Below are 21877 nucleotides of genomic sequence, written 5' to 3'. Positions count from 1 at the left end.
CTGGTCTTGAACTCCTGACCTCTCAGGTGATCCCACCCTCCTCGGCTTCCCAAAGTGCTGGAATTACAGGCGCGAGCCACCATGCCCAGCCTGTATTGACATTTTTAAAGTAATACAGGCCAATCATTTTGTGACTGTCCCTTTTCAGTTTGGGTTTATCTGTTCCCTCTTGATTAGGTTCACAGTATGCATTTTTGGCAGAAATACAAAAGTGATGCTACACCCCTAAAGCTTCACATTAGGAGGCATTGGATGTGTTGTCCCATTATCGTTGATAGTAACTTTGATACTTGATTAAGGTGGTGTCCACCAGGTTTCTCCCATGTTACTATTTTTTCCCTTTGGTAATACGTAATTAGTGGGGGGATACTTAAAAACCATGTAAATAACCTATTTCTCATCAAACTTGAACCCCTAGTTTTAGCATTCATTTATCTAGGAATCCTGCCTAAGTTGTTACTATGATGGCTATTTTCTTTTTTTTTTTTTTTTTTTTTTTTTTGAGACAGAGTCTTGCTCTGTCGCCCAGGCTGGAGTGCAGTGGCCGGATCTCGGCTCACTGCAAGCTCCGCCTCCCGGGTTTACGCCATTCTCCTGCCTCAGCCTCCCGAGTAGCTGGGACTACAGGCGCCCGCCACCTCGCCCGGCTAGTTTTTTGTATTTTTTTAGTAGAGACGGGGTTTCACCGTGTTAGCCAGGATGGTCTCGATCTCCTGACCTCGTGATCCGCCCGTCTCGGCCTCCCAAAGTGCTGGGATTACAGGCTTGAGCCACCGCACCCGGCCTATGATGGCTATTTTCTAGCCTTTTTTTTGATGGGGAGGATACTGAACTCAAGAGCTTCTCCTTTTCCCGTTCATTTGTCAGTATGAACTCCTGGATTATTTTGTTCAGTGAGTTATTATTCATGATTATTTTGCTTAGATGTTTCCAGATTTAGCTGGTTTCTTTATCTATAGTTTCTTTGTCCTTTGTGATGTTTCCCTCAATTCTTGAGTGCTTTGCATTTTCCAGCGCAGTAAGATGTCCTGGGTGCACCGTGTCATTTCCTTGCCTCAGTCTGGGGATTGGGCATTTAGTAAGAGTGGCTTGGAGTACTCACTGCTGTAGGGGTCTCATGACTTCTGGGCCCTTTCAGCGTACAGAACTAGGAAATACACATAGAGTCACATGTCTTTTTTTAATTATTTTTTTTTATTCTTTTTTTTTTTATTTTTTATTTTTATTTTTTGAGATGGAGTCTGGCTCTGTCGCCCAGGCAGGAGTGCAGTGGCACAATCTCGGCTCACTGCAAGCTCCGCCTCCTGGGTTCATGCCATTCTCCTGCCTCCGCCTCCCGAGTAACTGGGACTACAGGTGCCTGCCACCACACCCGGCTAATTTTTTGTTTTTTTAGTAGAGACCGGGTGTTTCAGTCAACAATGGATGACATATATGATGGTGGTCCTACAAAATAGTGGAGCTGAAAAGTTTCTATAGCCTAGTGACCTTGTAACGTACCATAACGTGTTACTCCTGTTGGTGGTGGTGCTGGTGTAAACAAACGCTGCTGCCAGGGATATGAAAGTGGACGGTAATGTCTTAAGCTTTCACGCTCACTAACCACTCACTCACCCAAAGCAACTTCAGTCTTGCCAGCCCATTCATGGTAAGTGCCCTTTATGGGTGTACCATTTTTTATCTTTTATACCATATTTTGACTGTACCTTTTCTGTGCTTAGATGCTCAAGTACTTACCGTTGTTGTGCAGTTGCCTATGGTATTCCCTGCAGTAACTGCATGGGTTTGTAGTGTAGGAACGGTAGGCTACACCACATAGCTTAGGTGTGTAGTAGGGCACACCATCTAGGTGTGTGGAAGTACACTTTATGATCGTACAAAACAAAACTGCCTAACGACACATTTCTCAGAACATGTTCCTGTCGCTAACTGTGCACATCTATAGATGCCTCCAGTTCTAAACCAACTCCAGTGGTTTCTTCTTAGCCTTCCCTCGGTGTTTGTATTTCTCTTCTCCAGCAGTGAGTAATCTGATGATACTGATGCAGCTCATTTTGTTGAATCCTGTAACACCTTAGAATTAATTTTTGCATGGATAGAGTCTTTATTCTACCTCATACTTGTTTACAAGTTTGGCTGAATGTAGAATTCTACCTTCCGAAATTTGAAATCATAAGACCATAGGAATTTTCTAGCCTCTAGCCTCCGTGCTCTGAAGTTTCAGTTAGGTGCTTTGACAGAAGCTTTTCTTGGACAGTGCTGGCCCTGGCAGGGTTCTTTCAGAACGGCAGCTCCGCTTGGGGACTGTGATTCTCCCTGCTCTCTTCTGCTTAGAGCCCCTTTTGTTTAGCTCTTGGACCTCCTTGACTGGTACACTTGGTTTCATGCCTTTGCTCTTAATTTTCATCTCTTTTTGCTCTTTCTAGGGCAGTTTCTAAACTTTATCTTCCAACCCTTCTGTTGAAAAAGAAGAAAGTTTCTGTCAAGCTTTTCAATTTTAAGAGCTCTTTTGTTCCTCAAATCTTTTTTTGTAATCTCTTATTCTTGTCTTATATCTTGTGTCTTCTCATCTCTGAAGGTAGTCATCTTCCATTCCCGCGTTATTTACTTCAAGATAGTTTTTTTCTGTGTTAATCTTCCATGTTAAAGGCTTTTCTCCAATATATGTTGATCTGCTTATTTTTAATAGGGTGGTGGAGCATGCTGACATCACGCTTGGGCCTGCAATGGCCTGGCCGTGTGTTGGGTTAAGTCCTGTGATATCTTTAGAATAAGTCAGGCTTTCCACAGAATGTTTTGAGTTTTAAACTGAAGGGTAAAAGGCCTTTTGCCATGATTGTGAGAGCCAAGTGGGGAAAGAACACAGGGGCCCCAGCGTTCACAGCGTGCATTTTTTCCTTAATCTCTTCTTGGTACAGTACTGCCATTTAGAGCTGTGCCTGTGCCCTCCAATGCAGAGCCCTCTTCTATCTGCCACAGAGTATAAACCTTCAAATATGCATCTCAGGATCCAACTAGTCCTTCAACTTTCGACCAATTGTATTTATTTTAGTGTCACTTCACCCCCACTTCCCAGAGGTGCCCGGTGTTGGTTTGGTTGATTCTTAGTTTTTCCCATTGTTGATTTTCTACTTCTGTTTCCTTTCTTCCAAAATATTATTGCTGCTGTTTCTTCTCGTATTCCTGTAAGGTTGTACCTGGAAAAAAAAAAAAATCCTGCACAATAGGTGCATCAAAACATCACATTGTTTACTTTGAATATGTATCATTTTTATTTGACAATCATACCTCCACAAAGGTGAAAAAAATCTCTTTACAGTAGTTCTAGTAGGTTTTCAGGTGGGAGCATAATTAGGTGCTTGTGTTGAATCCTCTGTCTTGCCTGGAAATTCTGGTACTCATTCTTTAACCTTTCTAAGGTTGAAATTGCAGAGCCTATTGCCCATTTCTGCGCTTCCCTGAGATAACATGTTGACTACCAGAAGCACAGTTGGAGTTTTAAAATTCTGCTTATTTCTAAGTGCAAAATGATGAAAATTGTTCACATTTCAAAGGGGCCTTAAAAACTGTGTAGTTGGCTGGGCACAGTGGCTCCTGCCTGCAATCTCAGCACTTTTGGGAGGCTGAGGCTGGTGGATCACTTGAGCCGAGGAGTTCGAGACCAGCCTGGGCAACATAGCAAAACCCCATATCTACAAAATACACAAAAGTTAGCCACATGTGCTGATGCACACCTGTAGTCCCAGCTGCTCAAACGGCTGGCTACTGAAGAGGCCGAGGCGGAAGGATTGCTTGAGCCTGGGAGGTTGAGGCTACAATGAGCTACTGTTGTGCCACTGTACTCCAGCCTAGGCAACAGCGTGAGATCTTGTCTCATTAAAAAAAAAAAAAAATAAGACTGTATAGGTGATTCTTTTATACAATGTGTGAATACCACCCATCAAAGCTATTTTATTGTTTTAACATACTCTATAAAATGACACATGTACAGTGTAATAAACATGGTTTATTTGTGGTAGTTATGTTCTGTAAATTTACCTCAAGGGCTGCATGAGTGAATTCGGAATCATTGGCCCTTGCGTTAGATTCATTCCAGTGTATGGTCGTGTCATTTTTGTCAATCAGTACATGACCTTGATTTATGTATGTTTCTGTTTAAAGACACCATAGTTACTAATTGTCAATAACATTGATAACAATGATAATTTTGTGCTCAAGACCCATAGCGCTAGAACTCATGCCTGCATGAAGCTTATCTAGCATAAATTTTTTTTCCCTAAGGCACATCACATCCTTAAGCTTAGGAACACTAGACAGCCCTTCAGCACTACACTTGGGAGCCATTTTAAAAAACAAAATGACCCCAGAAAGCACACATGCAGAAAACATGGTACTAAATAGACGGCAAAAGGACACTTGTTTATGATATGTGAGCTGAAACGAGGGCAGGACATTGCCTTTTTCTACCTCAGCTGGGAATGTGTACAATAAGCAACTGTAATTTTCCACCACACTCTGCACATGTGCATATCTACAGATGACTGCAGTATTGCTGGGAGTATTGATTTGGGGGCTACAAATAAATTCTATCAAGTAGGCAAATTGGCATATATGGATTCCATGAGTAACGAGAATCACTTGTAATTGTGAAGCAAATACCTATGTCACCACACCACCCATAGGAAATAGAACATAACCAGCACCACCACCCCCTTCCCGCCAAGGAGACTCATTCCACCTTCAGAAAGTTCTAAACTTTAAGGGATTTTCTGATTGACCTTAAATCTGTCTCTGGCTTTTACTCCCAAGTTCTGCCTCTGAAGTGTTGTCCCCTCCCTCACTTTTATTTGAAGAGAAATGTTGAAGATAAATGTGGTCCGAAGTCTCAAAATCAGACAGCATGTTCTTCACTCTGGGTGTACAGCACAGGGCATAGATTTCAGACCCTTCGCCACCTTGCTCTTCTGTTTTTTCCTCTGGATAACTTCGAGGCAGTTGAGGTTCCTTTTCATATGTGGCCTCCATGTTTCAGTAATTGAGGAGAGACACTGCTAATAGTGCAACAAAATGAGAGCCACCATTCCCTAGGGCTTGCCCCGTTTCCAAGTCTAATTTGGAACCTCACTGGCACACCCTAAGGTAGGCCCCCTGTAAAGTCCTGTTGTCTCTTCATAGGGCTTGCTGACTCCATTTCCAGTTTTCCATGGCTTTTCAGAGTTGAGGTTTTTTTGTTGCTGTATTGTTCCCCATGTGCTTCAGGAGTTGAACACCCATTGGGTTTTGTATTTTAATCCCAAGAATTTTTAGAAGTTTGGATATACTGTTAAGCGTTTCTGCCTGTGCCTTAACCTTTGTTTCTGTCTTTTGTCTTATTATTTCTAGTTCTTTTACACTGCATCTCTCCTTTTGACTAGTGGGATGTGTATTAACTTCATTATGCATCTCAGTCTTTCAAAAAATATTCTGTTTTCCTCTTTGCAGTGAAGATCTTTTAAATTTTATGACTCAGTATAATCCTTTCTTCCTTTCTAGTTGTATTAAGTACAGTTAGCAACTTTTATTTCTCAATTTTCTATTTATTCTGTGACTTATATAGTCATCAAACATTTATTGAACATGTATTGTAAGCCAGGTTCTTTGGACCTCCAGCATCTAATAACCATGAGTAAGAAGCAGCCTTGAAGAGGTTTAAGCATGGGGACAGACCCCTAAATAATTACACTTGCAAGGTGTATGTGGAATGAGAGAGATACCTATGGGGTTACAGAAGAAAGGCACATTTATAGAAAGTAGCTGGATCTTTTTGAAAAAACAGTTTCATTGAGATAAACTTCATATATCTTACAATTCCCCCATTTGAAGTGTACAATCCAGTGGTTTTTAGTTTGTTCAGAGTTGTGCAACCATCACCACAGTCAGTTTTAGAACATTCATAATCATTAGTCGTCACTCCCCAATTCTCCCTCCCCACACCTATTCTCTTCCCACTATCCCCTGGCCCAGACAATTACTCATCTACTTTCTGTCTATATTTGTCTATTCTGGACACTTTAAAAACTATTCCTCCATCTGTGATTATATATCATTTGACTGTCAGCTCCCAGTCCCCCCTCCCCATAACCACCTAAGCCTCTGGTAACCACCATTCTACTCTCTACTTCTATGAGACCAACTTTTTAAAATGTCATGAGTGAGATTGTACAGTATTTGTCTTTCTTTGCCTGTCTTATTTCATTTAGCATAATTCAGAGAAACACAAAACCACATTGAGGCTGGGCATGGTGGCTCATGCCTATAATCCCAGCACTTTGGGAGGCTGAGGTGGGTGGATCACTTGATGTCAGGAGTTCGAGACCAGGCTGGCCAGCATGGTGAAACCCCGTCTCTATCAAAAGCAAAAACAAACCACATTGAGATATCACCTCATACCTGTCAGGATGGCTATTATGAAAAAGACAAAATACAAATGTTGACGAGGACATGGAGAAAAGAAACTGTTGCACACTGTTGTTGGAAATAAATTAGTGCAACCATTGTCGCAAACAGTATGGAGATTTCTCAAAATATTAAAAATAGAATGACCGTATGATCCAGCAGTCTTACTACTGGATAAACAGAATAAAATCGGCATCGAAGAGGTATCTGTATTCCTGTGTTCGTGCAACACTATTCACAACAGCTGAGATGTGAATCAACCTAAGTGTCCATCAGTGGATGAATGGATAAAGAAAGTACGGTATACATACACAGTAGAATACTCTTCAGCCATAAAAAAGGAAATCCTGTGCAACAACATGGATGAGCCTGGAGGATATTATGTGAAGTGAAATAAGCCAGACACACAAAGACAACACGTGATCTGCCTCATATGTGGCATCTGAAAAAGTAGCTGATGCATGTTTTTATTCCTGTAATTCCTTTGTGTTTGTGCCCTTTCTCTTCCCTGCTCTGCAGAGTAGAGCAGTTCATTAGGCGCCTTCCTCCCACCACTTGAATTTGAGCAACACTGCAGTTGGTCTAGTTTATGGACATGCTTTTGGTCTGTTTAGCAAATTATGCAAATCTGACTTTCTTGTCAGAGTCCATGTTTGTCATTCTATGAATGTATGATTTTAAGAACTTCTCTTAACCCAGTCCATCAGGTGATATTTTTGCTAAACTTTACGTGGGTATGTAGAAGATTCATTTTCTTATAAACCTTTTGTCTCTACCATCTAAATCTTTGGTTGACTGCTCCCTCCCCTGGTTTTCTTGTCATGCTAGTGCTGTCTCCCTTCTACCCTGTGAAGAGGTTGAAATATAAGGCGAAGGCAGGGAACTGAATTGTGCATGAAGGCGCGCAATCAACAAGGCAGGTGGCTCAGTAATGCCTACCTGATTCCTGTTCCCACAATCCATTTCACAAGCTTAGGCATTTCCTTTCCTTTACTTGCTGTCATAGTAACCAGGACTCCTGCCAATCTTCCCGTTTATCTTTTATCTGTGAGTGCATCTGAAGGGGGATGGGGAGTATAGAAATGGAAACCTCTCAGCAAGAGGATCATGGACTTTAAAATGTCCTCAGAATAGCAAGCAGAGTACCTTCATTTTGGCTTGTTTCTAGCTGATATAGTAGTATTTACCACAAATACTGGGGTTGTCATTTCTCCATTTCACATTCAGACAAGAGTCCAATATTGTTGGTGAGAAAGAGTGAAACTTCTATGTTCCTTAAATTAGTGTTGGAGAAGATCGTTGCTTTAAAATCTTTTACAAACTGCAATTCAGCCAGAGTCATTCATCTTTGGGAGGATGAGAAGCCAGCTAGCTTCCTACTGGAGTGTGGTTCTCACTTTTGTTTGCACCTGGGGAGCTTTAAAAAAAATCTTAGTGTCCAGGATTTTTGAATCCGTAAGCCAATTGAATTGAAATATCTGAGGGTAAGATGCAGGCATCTTTATTTATTTATTTATTTATTTTTTTTTTGAGACGGAGTCTCGCTGTGCTCCCAGGCTGGAGTGCAGTGGCGTGATCTCGGCTCACTGCAAGCTCCGCCTCCCGGGTTCACGCCATTCTCCTGCCTCAGCCTCCCAAGTAGCTGAGACTACAGGCGCCCGCCACCACGCCCGGCTAGTTTTTTGTATTTTTAGTAGAGACGGGGTTTCACCATGTTAGCCAGGATAGTCTCGATCTCCTGACCTCGTGATCCACCCGCCTCGGCCTCCCAAAGTGCTGGGATTACAGGCTTGAGCCACCGCGCCCGGCGCAGGCATCTTTATTTTTAAAGCGCCCAGGTGATTCCGGTGCTGAGGAATTCCTTGGTGATTTCTCCTCTTATCCTTTGACTTACCCAAAATCATGAAAGGAATGATTGATTATATGCAAGTGAGCCCCCAAATTTGTCCTTAAATGAGTAACATTTGAATGATACTCTTTGATTTGAAACCTCAGAGATTAGTTGATTAAGGAACAAAGGTACATTATCATTGAACTACAGAGATTAATGTTAACCAAGGCACATGACTAATACATAGCTGACAACTAGTAAGTTCACACAAGGTTGGATCTCCTATAATTATGTCTTCCCTCTTGCCCAGTGTGTTCGTTTTTTTAAATGTATTCGCTCATAGCCTTTTGATTCCGTTGCTGATATTGATGGCTTAGCATGCACTTGGTGCAGGCGCCCCTTGGATGGGTAAGTGTAGTTTATGACTTAAGGGCATTTTGCCTACCTTGCAGCTCAGGTTGCTTTACTGCTCAGTCATCTGCTTTTTACCTTTGCAAATTCAGCCATGCATTATCTCACTGAGAAGATAACGATGCCTCTGCCTTGTTCTTGGGTCCTTCGTTTTGGCCCAGGATTAATCTGTGCTGAACTCAGATCAGTTACTGGACCAGTCATTGGCTTCTTGCTCCTGTTTTCTTTTTAACCTCCATTCTTCGCTGAGTTCTTTTTGTTTTCATCATGTAGCCCAAAGAATACTTCTTAATGTTGGATTTCCCAGGTCTCAAGAGCCTTATTCCTGGCCACATGGCCATAGAATGGGCAGGCTCCTGTTTCCACATCCCTTGGCTTCATTGGCCACTGTGGTGTCAGGGCCAGACTTGGTCTTGTCCTGTCACGTCTTTTTGGTGCGCTCTGATTCTGGGACCAGTACTTCTGGATCACAGTTTTTTCTCTCATTCCCCAAGAGACAGAGTAACCAGTTGTAATAATTAATGATGCTGGAAGTACCAGCTTGCAAGGCTCTTTCAGTAACCTCTGGAAGCCACGTGTTTATACCTCTCTGATTATTACTATATTATTAAAAGCCTGGATGGACATGGAGTCAGTGAATGAGTTTTCAGTGTTCAAGTGTAGATCTGGGACTTGAAGACAGGATTTACAAATTATGGCATCCGTGGCAAGATAGTGGTTGGGGTAGACTTAGGAGAAGAAATTCTTTTAAGGAAAAATTGAATTTGTTTCAAAAGAAGTTTGTCTCTGAAACACCTTTTTAGTTGCTCATCATAAAAGAAATCAGAGTGTAAAAAAAAAAAAAAGGAATACTCCACTTGTTTTACTATCTAGGGAAGACTAATACCTTGCATAGTCATCCATACTTTTTCCATGTTTGTCTACATAGTCCTTTTTTCTTTTGGAAAATATATGGATGTACTCTCCAAGCTGATTTTATTTTATTAAAAATGCGTTTATGCCAGTATGTGAGGATCATTCCCCACCCCAACCCCGAAAGGGTTTCATTCTGTTACCCAGGATAGAGTGTGGTACCACAGTCATGGCTCACTGCAGCCTCATCTTCCCTGGTCTCAAGCAATCCTCCTATCTTAGGTCCCTGAGTAGCTGGGACTACAGATGTGTCCCACCATGCCCAGCTAATTTTGTGTGTGTGTGTGTGTGTGTGTGTGTGTGTGTGTGTGTGTTTCGTGGAGATGGAATTTAACCATATTGCTCAGGCTGGTCTCGAACTCCTGGGCTCAAGCGATCTGCCCGCTGCAGCCTCCCAATCATCCATGTTTTGTTTTTTTTTTTTAATTTCTGTAGGTGTTTTTGGGAACAGGTAGTGTTTAGTTACATTAATAAGTTCTTTAGTGGTGATTTCTGAGATCTTGGTGGATTTTTTAAATGGTTGTATAGTACTTATTCAATCAGTGGAAATCATTTATTGAACCAGTCTCCTATTGGACAATTAGATTTCCATTCATTCACTATAGTAATAACTTTATGAAGAGCATTTTTCATAGCTAAGTCTGGTACATGGGTATGGTAGTTTTCTTAAATTCCTAGAATGCCGGGTCTGTCCCGCAGACCCTGGCCTATGGATGAAATGAGTACTCAGACACAGGTATGCAATGTGAGAGCAGCTAGTTGACTGCCTGGCTTTAGTGGCCAGAGCAGCCCCAAGAAGCTGGAGCTGCTTGGTTTTGTTCAGTGCCCACACAAGGCTGAAAACCTAGAGCAAACACAACCTGTAGGTAATGAACACTTGTTGCTTCCCTTTCAGATAACATCATGTGGGCGACGATCAAAGGTCAGTTCCCGGTCAACATAAATAAGCCTGTTTACGATAAAATTCCCCTACACTGCCTTGTACCTACTCCTCGGCCTCTGCTTCAGGGTTGTAGAACTGCTGCCTTCAGCTGTTCTCCCCTTGGGCTCTGCAGAACCTTCCAACCTTTCAGAAGGTTTGGGTCCTTTCCCTATAGTTTTTCCCACCACTCTGACTGATCCCCCACACTAAAAGTCGCTGTGGGGTTAAAGGTATACACATTTTAAGTTAATATATGTTGCCAACTTGCCTTCCAGAAAGTTTACATTTTTTACCAACAGTGTAGGTGAGTGTTTGAAGAAACTGAAATCTTATTGTTCTAGGCAAAATAGTGCCATAGGTGGAATAAAACAGTGGCTTCTACCTATACTAAATTTAGTACCCATGTTGATTCTATCCCAAATATAAATTTCGTCAGAATTTTTCCCTTCCTTTCTTTTGTCTGCTGTTAGTTCAGACCCACTCTGAGAGCACCCAAAGTAGCCCTCTTTCCCCTCCTGACAGAGTTTCCATTTTTCAGGGTCTGGCTGAAAACTACTTTCTTTAACCAACCAGTTAGTGGTAGTAATTCCTTCTTCTGAGTTCTTGTGGCATCATTGCTTTTCACATCAGTATTGTCTGTGTTTCAGTCTGCCTTTTATGAGTAACTTACAAGTATATGTCTTCCTATCTGTATCGCAGACCTTTTAGGGACAGAGACTTGGTGTTCCATTTCCCTGCAGCTACCCTTTTGGAGATGGGCTTCCCAGTGAGCAGGTTGGACATACTTGTCTTGAGGAAGACACTTTGAGAGGAATGTTTCCAGATAAATGTTAAGTTGAACCAAAATGGCAGTTTCCTAAGTTTCACCCTACATTTCTGATACCCACAGAATTTGGTCTGCCCGTAAGAGATCATTCACTTTGCCCTTTCACTCCACATGCAGGTGTCAGGATGTATGTATCTCCTCTGTACACCTGACTTGTGCCATTTAAGTTATTTTAAAATGACCTCCCCATAAAGATGCTTGATGTTTTCCTGCATGTAACTGTTTCTTAGAAAGATGATTATATATATAAATACCATATTCACGAGTGCTTTTTAGTTAATACATACTTAAGCAATTCTTAAAATTCTATACTATAGCCTAACAATTAAATGACCACTTGAAAAGCCTGACTGATTAATCTGCAGTATTTTTTTTTCAACATTATTTTTTTAAATTTTAAAATTTGGGGTATTTTTGTTTTTGCAGAGCACACAGCATTGGTTTATTAAAATAGTTTTTCTCTGCATTATACTTTGTTATTTTCTTATTACACTTTATGTACAGTTAGACCTTTGAACAGTATAGGGGTGTGCATTGTTGAAAATCTGTGTGTAAACTTTTGACTCCCCAGAAACTTTACCAATAGCCTACTGTTGACCTGGAAGCCTTACCAATGTTATTTCGTATGTTATGTGTATTATATACTGTGTTTCAATAAAGTAAGCTAGAGAAAAAGGAAATTATTTTCCCAAAATGTTGTGACTCTTCAAAAGTTTTTCTAATATATTTATTGAATAAAATTTGCTTGTAAATCTTGTAAGTGGACCTACACAGTTTCAACCTGTGTTGCTCCAGGGTCACTGTATAGTAGAACAACTAGTACATTAGCATAAATCTAGTCAGCAGCATTAACTTTTACTAGGAGTACATGTATTCTTCATCACTATGCAATTGCAGTTTTCAAAACTGGCTTCACTGCAGAATGTCCTTCAGACTACTAGAGTAGTATTTAGTCTTGGTAGGGGCTTTAAGAAGTTGTTGAGTTCACCCTCCCACCCATGCAGATGTTACTCCGACAGCCATCCTGTATCTATTTGTGTACTTCAAATGATGGGAAGGTCACTACTTCATAAGGCAGCCCACTTCATTTTCATGCAGCCATGTATTTTTGGAAATGCGTTCTTGTTTACAAAATATGGCTTGGTTTCTCTATTTTTTACCCTTTGATTCTAGTCCACTCTTGCGATCCAATCAAAATAAAACAAATCTACTTTTTGCATAATAGCCCTACAGATATTTGAAGTTAGCTGTTGGGTTTTTCTCTAAGTCGTCTTTTGTAGGCTAACCATTAGTTTTAGTAATTAATATAAAAAATTAGCTTTAATTTTTTCTGGGATTAATTACCTTTTTTTTAAAGTATTATACTATTTAGTTAAATTTTGGGGTAGTACTTTATCTTACCTAATCAGCAAATAATTATAATAATGTAATTTTAACATTTATATTTGTATGTGTACTGTAATTTGATATTTGAAATGTATAAAATATTTAATGTTTAATTTCACTTCTAGATGAATTGTAAGTATTTTTGAAATACAGTACTGGTGTGAACAGCATTTTGGTACTGTGTGAAGTAAATGGGAAAACATTAGTATTGTAATTTTGCCTCAGTGGTACAGTTACCACCTTGGCAGTGAGCTTTGTTGAATATGAAAAGTGGCTTCAAGTTATATTAGAGATAGAAGGAAACTTAGAGTTCCTTGAGGAAAGATAGGAGTAAGTAAGCAAGAGACCCTCTTAAGGAGGTACAGTTGGCACAGCTATTTCTAGCACCTGTTCCATGATGTGTGGACCATTTTAGACTTTGGGAATACAGTCATGTAGAAGATAGACAAAAGTCCTTGCTCTTCTGTAGCTTCTGTTCTAGTTGGTGAAAGAATATTTTTAGATCGCTGTAGTGCTGTTAGAAGTAAAAAAGAATGACATCAGGAGAACTGGGGAATGGGGGTGCATTTCGGGTGATGAAGATATCAGAATGAGGGGGCATAGACTTTCATCAAACTTTGTATGCCTGCAGCAGATGTTGAGAATTGCAATATGAATGTCGTTTATTCATGTGAAACTTGTAGCAACAGGAAAATTGAGAACTACTAATTTAGCAGATGAGGAAACTGAGGTACAAGTTTAAAATTGATAAAATTTAATAACTCATTCACTAATGAGTTATTAATGAGTTTGTATAACTCATTAGTGAATGAGCTAGGACTAGAGTCGTAGTCCTAGTTTTCCTAGTTCCCATTCCCATTCATTCATACTTTTCTGTATTTTTTTTTCAAATGAATGTTTTCAGCCCTCAGTCTGTGCCTTGCCAAAAGTGTATTTCGTTGCCGCATTGGTAGGTTGAAGGAAAGAGTTGAAGGAGTTGCTTTCAGGTGGGTGAGAGAAGCCCCTCAGAAGCCTGCACAACTTCTCTTAGAGTAGTTGGAATTGAGTGGTTCAGAGACCTTATCGATGAGAATTCTGGCAGCAAGATCATTGGCTTCCTGTAAACTATATGCTTTTATAAGTTGAACGTTGTGCTGGATTGAGCAGAAATTTTTCCCCTCTAAGCGTAAGAATTTTATTTTAATACAGCTGTAGGTTTCACTAAATGAGGAACATTCAAGTTGGCAACCTGCGTTGATAAAGACACTAGGAGCTTGGTGGATGGAATAGTGGATTAATGGAATCGGTTCCGAACCCTACAGTGAGTTGAACAGCCAAATTGATGGTGTTTGTTAGGTGGTACCCGATGTGTCTACCTGATGACACATCCCATGAGGAATACACCCTCTGTACGTCAGTCAGTGGCCCAGGCTCATGGTTTTATTTGTGGTGCAGTTTAGGGTGAGTGGATTAAGGCCCTGCCAGCTTCCCTCAGCCCATCACAATGTAGAACAGGGGTTGGCCAGATAGTAAATAGTTTAGGCTCTGGGGCCATATGGTCTCTTGTAGTTACAGATCTACCTTTAGCACAGAAGTAGCCATAGACAGTATGCAGATGTATGAGTTGTCTGTGTTCCAGTCCAACTTTATTTGCAAATACAGGTAGCAAGCCAGATTTGGCCCAAGAGCCCTGGTTTGCCAACCCTGCTTTATTGTGAGGTAAGGTCTATGGGGCATTATTTTTGCTCCTCCTTCTACCTTTCTTTTTAGACTTCTGGGTGTTTTGAAATTAAAGTGAGATGAACGTGGCCATTCCAGTAGTCTACAGTTTGACCTTGACATACCAAAGGCAAAACAATTTTTTTATTTTTATTTTCCTGTTACATTCTTGTTAGGTAGCCTTTCCCCTTTTTGAGACAGATGTAAGAAGAAAATGTTTTTACTTTATGAGCTCTTACTTCAGAAGAGGGTAATGAGTTTTATACTGTAAACACTTCAGTTGGAACTTAAAAAGATATTGAGATATATTCCTTTTTAATCAGGCAAAACTGGAATTAAAATTTATTTGGGTAGCTAATCAGAAAACTAATCAATCAAAGGTTTTTTTCTTTTTTTTTTTTTTTTCAGTGCAGGTAACAAAGCTGAGACCCCGCTCTTTATTTGGATAGACTGTTCCTTTACCTTATCATAAGTTAATTGATGTAATGCCAGGTCAAGAAACAGCATTTTCAGTGAAATGAAATACTGTGCTGCTGTTAATAATGAGTCCTCTGCAGATGTATGGTGATGTCTTTGTGAACCATAATGAAATGTGAGAAGAATATAGTCTTCATATGATCAGAACTGTCTAGGAATGTGTTTGATACAATCGTAAGGGTAAATTGCCTTAGACTTTTTACCTAGTGTTAATGGGAAGAGATTTTGACCTCAATTTTTATTGTCTTCAGGAAATTTCTGTTTTAAGATGGTTAAATATATAAACAATGATTCAGTAGGAATTTTTAAAATCCCTAATGGACTTCAATATGAAAAGAAAGTAAAGAATGTTTTTTTCTAAGCCTTAAGCCAATACTTAGCACATTTCATACCATTTTAGCAGGACTTGTTAGAAAGAACATTTTAAAAATATAGTGGATTTTGTTTGGTTGCCAGAATGCACACTTAAACTTGTTCTGCAGTTTTCTCTTCGTTTGATCCCCAAATGAACCTCTGGAAGGTAGCCTTTTCTTAAGTCTCCTCCTGCACTTTAAAATCTCCCTGCTTGCACCTCTTCACGTAGGTCTTTGAGGAGACGTGCACCTTGTCTTTGCCAAGGTGCGCCTCTGGCTCGCTCCCCAAGGGTTTCCACAGCTTTCCTTATCCTTGCAGCAGGCATTTCCACTTACTAGCTGCCCTGTCAGCATCTCTCTAGAGATCCAGTCCCAAATCTGTAAACCTTCTTGGCTGTGTGTGTGTGTGTGTGTGTGTGTGTGTGTGAAGATAAAATACGTAACAATAAGACACTAGACCATAGAGTAGTTATCCAGTAAATCATAGCTGCCATTGTTGTTATTTTAGAAACCCTACATTTTATCCTCTTGCATGGTCCACTCCTTTTTGACTACCAATTGCCCATGTGTTTTCTCCTAAAACACGTTGCTCAAGTTTCTTGTCCCTGGAGCCCTGGCGTTTTCTCCTCCTCACCATTGTTCTCACACCTCTACCATGGGAACCTTGGCAGCCTGCTTTCTGGCCCCATCTTGCTAAATGCCTGTGTAGCTACCACACTGCAGCTTTTTCTTGATCTCTGTCCTCTACCCCGTTGTCATTCTGGACGAGGCAGTCTCCCGATTTTCCTTGTCCTGTTTGACGATACGTTTTCTATTTGCTTCTCTGACTTTGAGTCGTCTTGTTAGCCCCTAAATGTTTGTGCTCTACAAGGTTCCACTGGTGATCTCCTTTCCTCTCCCCCTCCACCCTTTCTAATGATCTCACCTCCTTCTCGGGCTTCAGAGAGCCATCTGTGCAGGTGACTGTGAAATGTGTATTTCTCATCCACCTGCTTTGAGCTTAAGATTTACATCTGGAGAGGTCAACCTAGGGGAGCCATGGCATCTGAGATTCAGTGTGTCCTAAATCAGATTCATCTTTTACTGACCTCACCAGCTTCTCCAGCTCTCCTTTTAGCTGTAATGACAGTTCCACTCTCCCAGGCACCAGATTGTGGTGCTCTTCTTTGCCACATCTTGCCTTCGTTCTCCACATTGTATTCGTTGCAGTTTTCAGGCTTATCCTTATAAAGTATCTTTTCTTCCAGAAATTCCTTGTGTATACATATGCATAGAGAGATATCTGGAAAGAAATTCACCAGAAAGTTTAATTCACCATCCAGTCTATCTCTCGGTGATGGGATTCTATATTGTTCAAGCTTTTTTTTTTTTTCTTTTTTTAAATAACTGGCCTTAATTACTCACAGACTTGTGCCCAGCATATATCCAATCTGCCTTCTCAGCACTTCCTTGCCCTGAACCCCATCACTGGGGCTCAGTTGCTGGTTCATTCATTCTTTGTACCTCTGGTCATCATTTTCCAGGCGCCTTTCAGGGAAAGTTTTTTCCTTAGTGAAACCCTTCTCCCAGCTGAATGTTTCTTCCTTCCGTGAACCCTCTGGTCTCCATGCTATTTCCTGTGTTCTGCCCTCTGCTCTCCATACATGTGTATTTCGTGATCTGTCCTTTATTAGATTGTAAGCTCCATGAGGGCAGAGATTGGGTCTTAATCATCCTTTCCCCCTTTTGGTTACAATCTCCCAGTTTTTCTTTGGGAGACAACACCTTTTCCCCTGGCTACAGTTTTGGTGGGATGGGCAGTTCAAGTGTCCTGCCAACAAGATGCTCTTCTCCTGGAATTTGAATTTTGAGTCATGGGATACAAGGACTGACAGTGATTGGCACTGATTCAGCCTGGCCGAGGTGCTCTGAAGAAGCCACTCATTAGTTCCTGCCTCCCAGATCCCTGGAGCTGCCCTGGTCCCTGAACTCTCCGAAGCCTGGTTCTTCAGATATTCCTTCGTATCTGTGAGCTATCTCATATCCTTACAATAAATTCTCTCTGTTTTATTTTAAATTAACCAAAACCAGCTTCTGTTGCTTTTACCCAACGATCCCTACCAGTAGAGCTGTTATGATTGGAACTGAGCAGACTTAATTATTCTAGCTCTTATATTAATTGTGATTTTTTTTTCTTTTCTTTAAAAACACAAACAAAAACAGCCAGAGACTGCTGCTGCTTTGAAACGTACGATAGAGGCCCTGATGGACAGAGGAGCAATAGTGAGGGACTTGGAAAGCCTGGGTGAAAAAGCGCTTCCTTATAGGATGTCTGCCCACAATCAGCAGCACAACAGAGGCGGGTAAGTTTCTTCCTGAAGTTCTTGGAAAACGTTTTTGATAGGCTCAGTAAAGAGTACTGTTCAGTTACTATTAGAAGTTCTCAAAATTTCACATTCAGACCCCCATTGCGCCTGGGTGTCCTTTGTGCACACACTCTAGCAGTGTTGTGTTGAGGATGGGATGCGATATGCTGGCCCTTCATGGAGTATGATCTGAGTTCAAAACTAGGCCCTCCTAGGAACAGAGGGCTTACCAAGTCTCGCTTGTGGAACCTTTTCCTGTTAACCTTAGCACTGTTTTCCCTGACATTTCTTTAACTTTTGCCTTTAAAATACTTTAGTGAACAGTGCTGTCCACATACGTAAGTGTATCTGGTTTAAACATATGGGTTGCAGATGACAGAATGTGCTGCTTTTGACTAACGTATGTAACCCAAGCCTAATCCACAAGAGAAAAATGGTTATACCTACTCCAAGTATTCACAGTTTGGAATTTTGTCTCCTACTGTGTACAGCAACTTCCTCAAATATATGTCACAGATTTGATTCTGTAGTAATAACTATCTTTGTAGAAGTTCTTTGAGAACAATTTGTAGAATAGATTTGAATCTTCTCATGTTGTAGGATTTCCTAGGAGTGGGTGTTAGAGAAGATGGGAATCAGGTTTTAGTGCAATGGGAAAAGTCCAAGAGTAGAAGAGTCAGCTCCCTCTGGCGCTCAGCAACTCTGTGGCCTTGAGGAAGTCACCTAGTTTCTCCGTTTCCAGCTTCTTTGGGCACAGAACTGAGGTAATGGGTCTCCCATATGCATTGCCACAAGGACCCACCAGACAGTCTCTGCAGATGTGCTCTGCGGCAAGAATGCTGCTTTTAGTCACGTGAATCTAGCTGTCTTGTGCAGATACAGTACGTGTGATAGGGCCTGAATGGAGTCGCGTCTCATGTGGAGGCTTTCTTACTGCATTTAAACCTTCTGCCGTGCTGCAGATTTCATCTTTTGATTGCTTCACCTTGTTTTGTGCTAGTGTTCAGCTTCTTGAGAACACCTCTGAAGAGAATGCCTGAGGCGTTGCTAGGCAACAGGAAATGCACAGTGGCTAGGCTTCTTCCACAATCATAATAACAATGAGGGATGGAGAGCATGTGTGTCTGTCTGTCTGTTTCTTTTAAACTTAATCACAAATGGGTGTGGTTTTAACAGCACAGTTATGGATCTTTTTGCCTTTTTTGTTTAAAGAGGAGCATATAAAATCTGTCCACAGTTGTTGGATGGAAGGCAGTGAATGGAGAGAGAAGTCAGTTTCTTCACTCAGTGTGGTACTTCCAGGGGTTTCTGCCCTTTTTTCAAGTAGAGGATTTGACTTCGTTGAGAGCTGGCATGTCTAGCGTCCCAGGATCTCCACTAACACGTAGTCTGGGTAATGCTGACGTCACTTGTCTGAGGACCAGGCTCAGGAACCGCTGTGTTCACTCAGTTCATTTTCAGACCTCTGTGTGCAATGGTGGGGGTTGGGGGTGGGTAGCCGTTTCTCTTTATGGGTGAAATAAATTCAGGTCCTGGAAGAGCCCACTGGGACCAAGCCAGAACTGCTGAGAACACTAGCCCTACTTCTGGGTTCCCCCCGCAAAGGTGCATGTGCCTCGCTGAGGAATACGTTGCAGTCACTTAGTTCATTGACATTTAAAGATTTTATTTCCGGTTATTTTACTTTCAGACTCCTCAGCAAAGGAGAAGCAGTGTTCTGTATTACATATGTGTATTCTATATAGACACAGAAAGGTGGTGCCCAGCTGCAGTGGGGGAGGTTCATGCTATAAGCCTATTTTCTGGGATAAATCAGTGTCTGGTATTTATTTGTTTAAGGTAATGTTTTTTAAAGTGTGGTCTCTGAAACACTAATTTTATAGAGATGCTCCATCAAAAAGAGAAGTAGGGTGTGTGTGATCAATTAGATGTGGGAAGCCTTGCATGATCTAATTCCTTCTAAGATTCATACTGCACGTTGGCACATAAATGATGAGGAGCCCTTCAGTAAGATCTGTTTATTTATTCACTGTATTTGATTATGCTACCTTTTGTTTCTATAATACTCATGAATATTCTCCACAGTGACTTTTGGGAAATGAGGATATGAGAGGCAAGTGTAGTTTGGAGTCACCTGGATAAAGATTTGGAATTGGGTGGTATGTTTACATGTCTGCAGCGTGGAGCTTAAGGTTAGTCTGATATTCTCTTGGCTTCAGGCAGTGACCCCATAATCACTAACCATGTCAGTACCAGGCATTTTGTTCATTTGGCAAATCCTTTATGTGCATTAATCCACAGCCACAGAAAGTGTTAGAAACGTGTAGTAAGTGGATTAGGTACTGGGAGGCTCGCTTTTCTGAAGTGGTTGAGAAAGAAACAGTGGTCTTACTGGTTACATGTTTAGCATTCGAAGTTTTGACTCTTTTTGAACAGCCCTGGAGGCCATGACATGTATCTGAAATTACAGCAAGACTCTGATTTGAATCCTGACAGTGGTGTGTGAGAGCCAGCTTTTGGCTGGCTAATGGAGTGAGCCTAGATGTTTCTGAGAATCCACATTCTATCATGGTACAGTTGGTATCATGTGTTTGTTGCTTTTACGTTTTGTGGGGAGAAATGGTATGTCCTAGTGGTGTCCACAGGTCTCAGGTGGATTCTCACAGTTGTCGTGGTTCCTGGTCTCAGGGAGTTTTCAGTCTCATCAGAGAGTTGACTGCATAATGCTAACCTAGGCACCAGCTGATGGAGTGTGTGTGAAAGTGCCCAGCACAGCAGGGAGTAAAGCTAGGACTGGGGCTGGCAGGTAGGCACCTCTGTTCCAATGACTTCACTGTATATTGGGCAATTGCCTTTACTGTTCTCTCATGTCCAGTCCCCGCTCCCCCCACAAATCAACCCCCTTATCACATACATGCCCTGTAGGCTGGAAGACAAGAGTAGGTAAGGGAGAACCTGTGGCTTTAGGGTTATCTGGGAAATCTGGCCAGAGGAGGAGGGTATACTTTAGAAATGGTACCTGATGTTTATTATTATATTAAGGCTATTTCCAGTTTATGCCGAAAATAAAAATATAGTCATTATATTTCAAATATTAATTTGGTCAGACTCCACTTTAGAAACAGGTTATGTTCCAGAAATTTGTAAGTCTGTTGTTTATAACTGAGAACTTATTTTCCCAGTGGAACAACTTGATGGTTAAGTTCCCAGACTAGTCCACAGAAATTGTCTTAATTCATAATCTCTGAAGGTCAGTAGGAGGAGTCGTTTGTGTTCAGCTGAGGACCATTTTAAACTTGTTTTTGAAAATGCAATTTGGCCGGGCGCGGTGGCTCAAGCCTGTAATCCCAGCACTTTGGGAGGCCGAGACGGGCGGATCACGAGGTCAGGAGATCGAGACCATCCTGGCTAACACGGTGAAACCCCGTCTCTACTAAAAAATACAAAAAACTAGCCGAGCGAAGTGGTGGGTGCCTGTAGTCCCAGCTACTCGGGAGGCTGAGGCAGGAGAATGGCGTGAACCCGAGAGGAGGAGCTTGCAGTGAGCTGAGATCCGGCCATTGCACTCCAGCCTGGGTGACAGAGCAAGACTCCGTCTCAAAAAAAAAAAAAAAAGAAAATGCAATTCAAGGTTCCCCCCGGCAGCAGAATGGGGCCTGGTTTGGATCACCCTTATCAGGGATTGGGACAATATCTCAGGCCTCTAACTTATTAACACTAAATAAACCATTGGCGCACGACCTGGAACTGGGCGGCTCAGAGGCCTGGGAGTCACTCCCGGCTCTGGATTTGCTGGGGTCTCTTTCGGGCCTCTGAGACTACCTCCCCTTTGTGTCTGCACATGCTCACCCTGACACCCTCATCTGCTCTGCGGGACAGACAAGGTGTTGGTGTGGAAAATTCTTACTGTATTCCTGGGTGTCTGAAAGGCAAAGATGTCATTTGTGCTAGAAGGGAGCAGTGGCAGGAGAGGCTCATTTAGACCCATGCTAAAAAGGGGCAGGTATCTTACTGAATCATAGTAACAGTCACCCTTTGCCAGAACCACGTCACTCACTCCAGGGCTGCACGGAGCTTGCGGTTCTCTTTCCACTAGATGGGGCTGAGCTGAGACTGAGAGGAAACTATACAAGAAAGTGCGGTCCGTATTTCAGCGTTGGGCTTGTGTGCCTTGTCAAAGGATGCCTCTGCTCTGTTTCTACCAGGTCTGATTTTACAGCAGTGAGATTGGGCTGGCTTCCAAATGCCTGTGTATAAGAACTCTTAAGTAGAAGGTGTTTT

At 41.6% G+C, this 21877-nt stretch overlaps 1 protein-coding gene across 1 annotated transcript in view; it reads left to right on the top strand.

Moving 5' to 3' along the window:
• The window catches only part of MRPS6 (mitochondrial ribosomal protein S6), a 69128-nt gene that overhangs the window by 33996 nt on the left and 13255 nt on the right, over positions 1-21877 (top strand). The window contains exon 2 of the mRNA XM_025378081.1: positions 17454-17593. Coding sequence (XP_025233866.1) covers positions 17454-17593 — 140 coding nt within the window. The remainder of the gene's footprint in view (positions 1-17453; positions 17594-21877) is intronic.

The sequence above is a fragment of the Theropithecus gelada genome, chromosome 3 (genome assembly GCF_003255815.1).
Source record: "Theropithecus gelada isolate Dixy chromosome 3, Tgel_1.0, whole genome shotgun sequence".
Taxonomy (NCBI): domain Eukaryota; kingdom Metazoa; phylum Chordata; class Mammalia; order Primates; family Cercopithecidae; genus Theropithecus; species Theropithecus gelada.
Note: the sequence above shows the minus strand (reverse complement) of the source record. Positions and strands in the feature narration are given on the sequence as shown.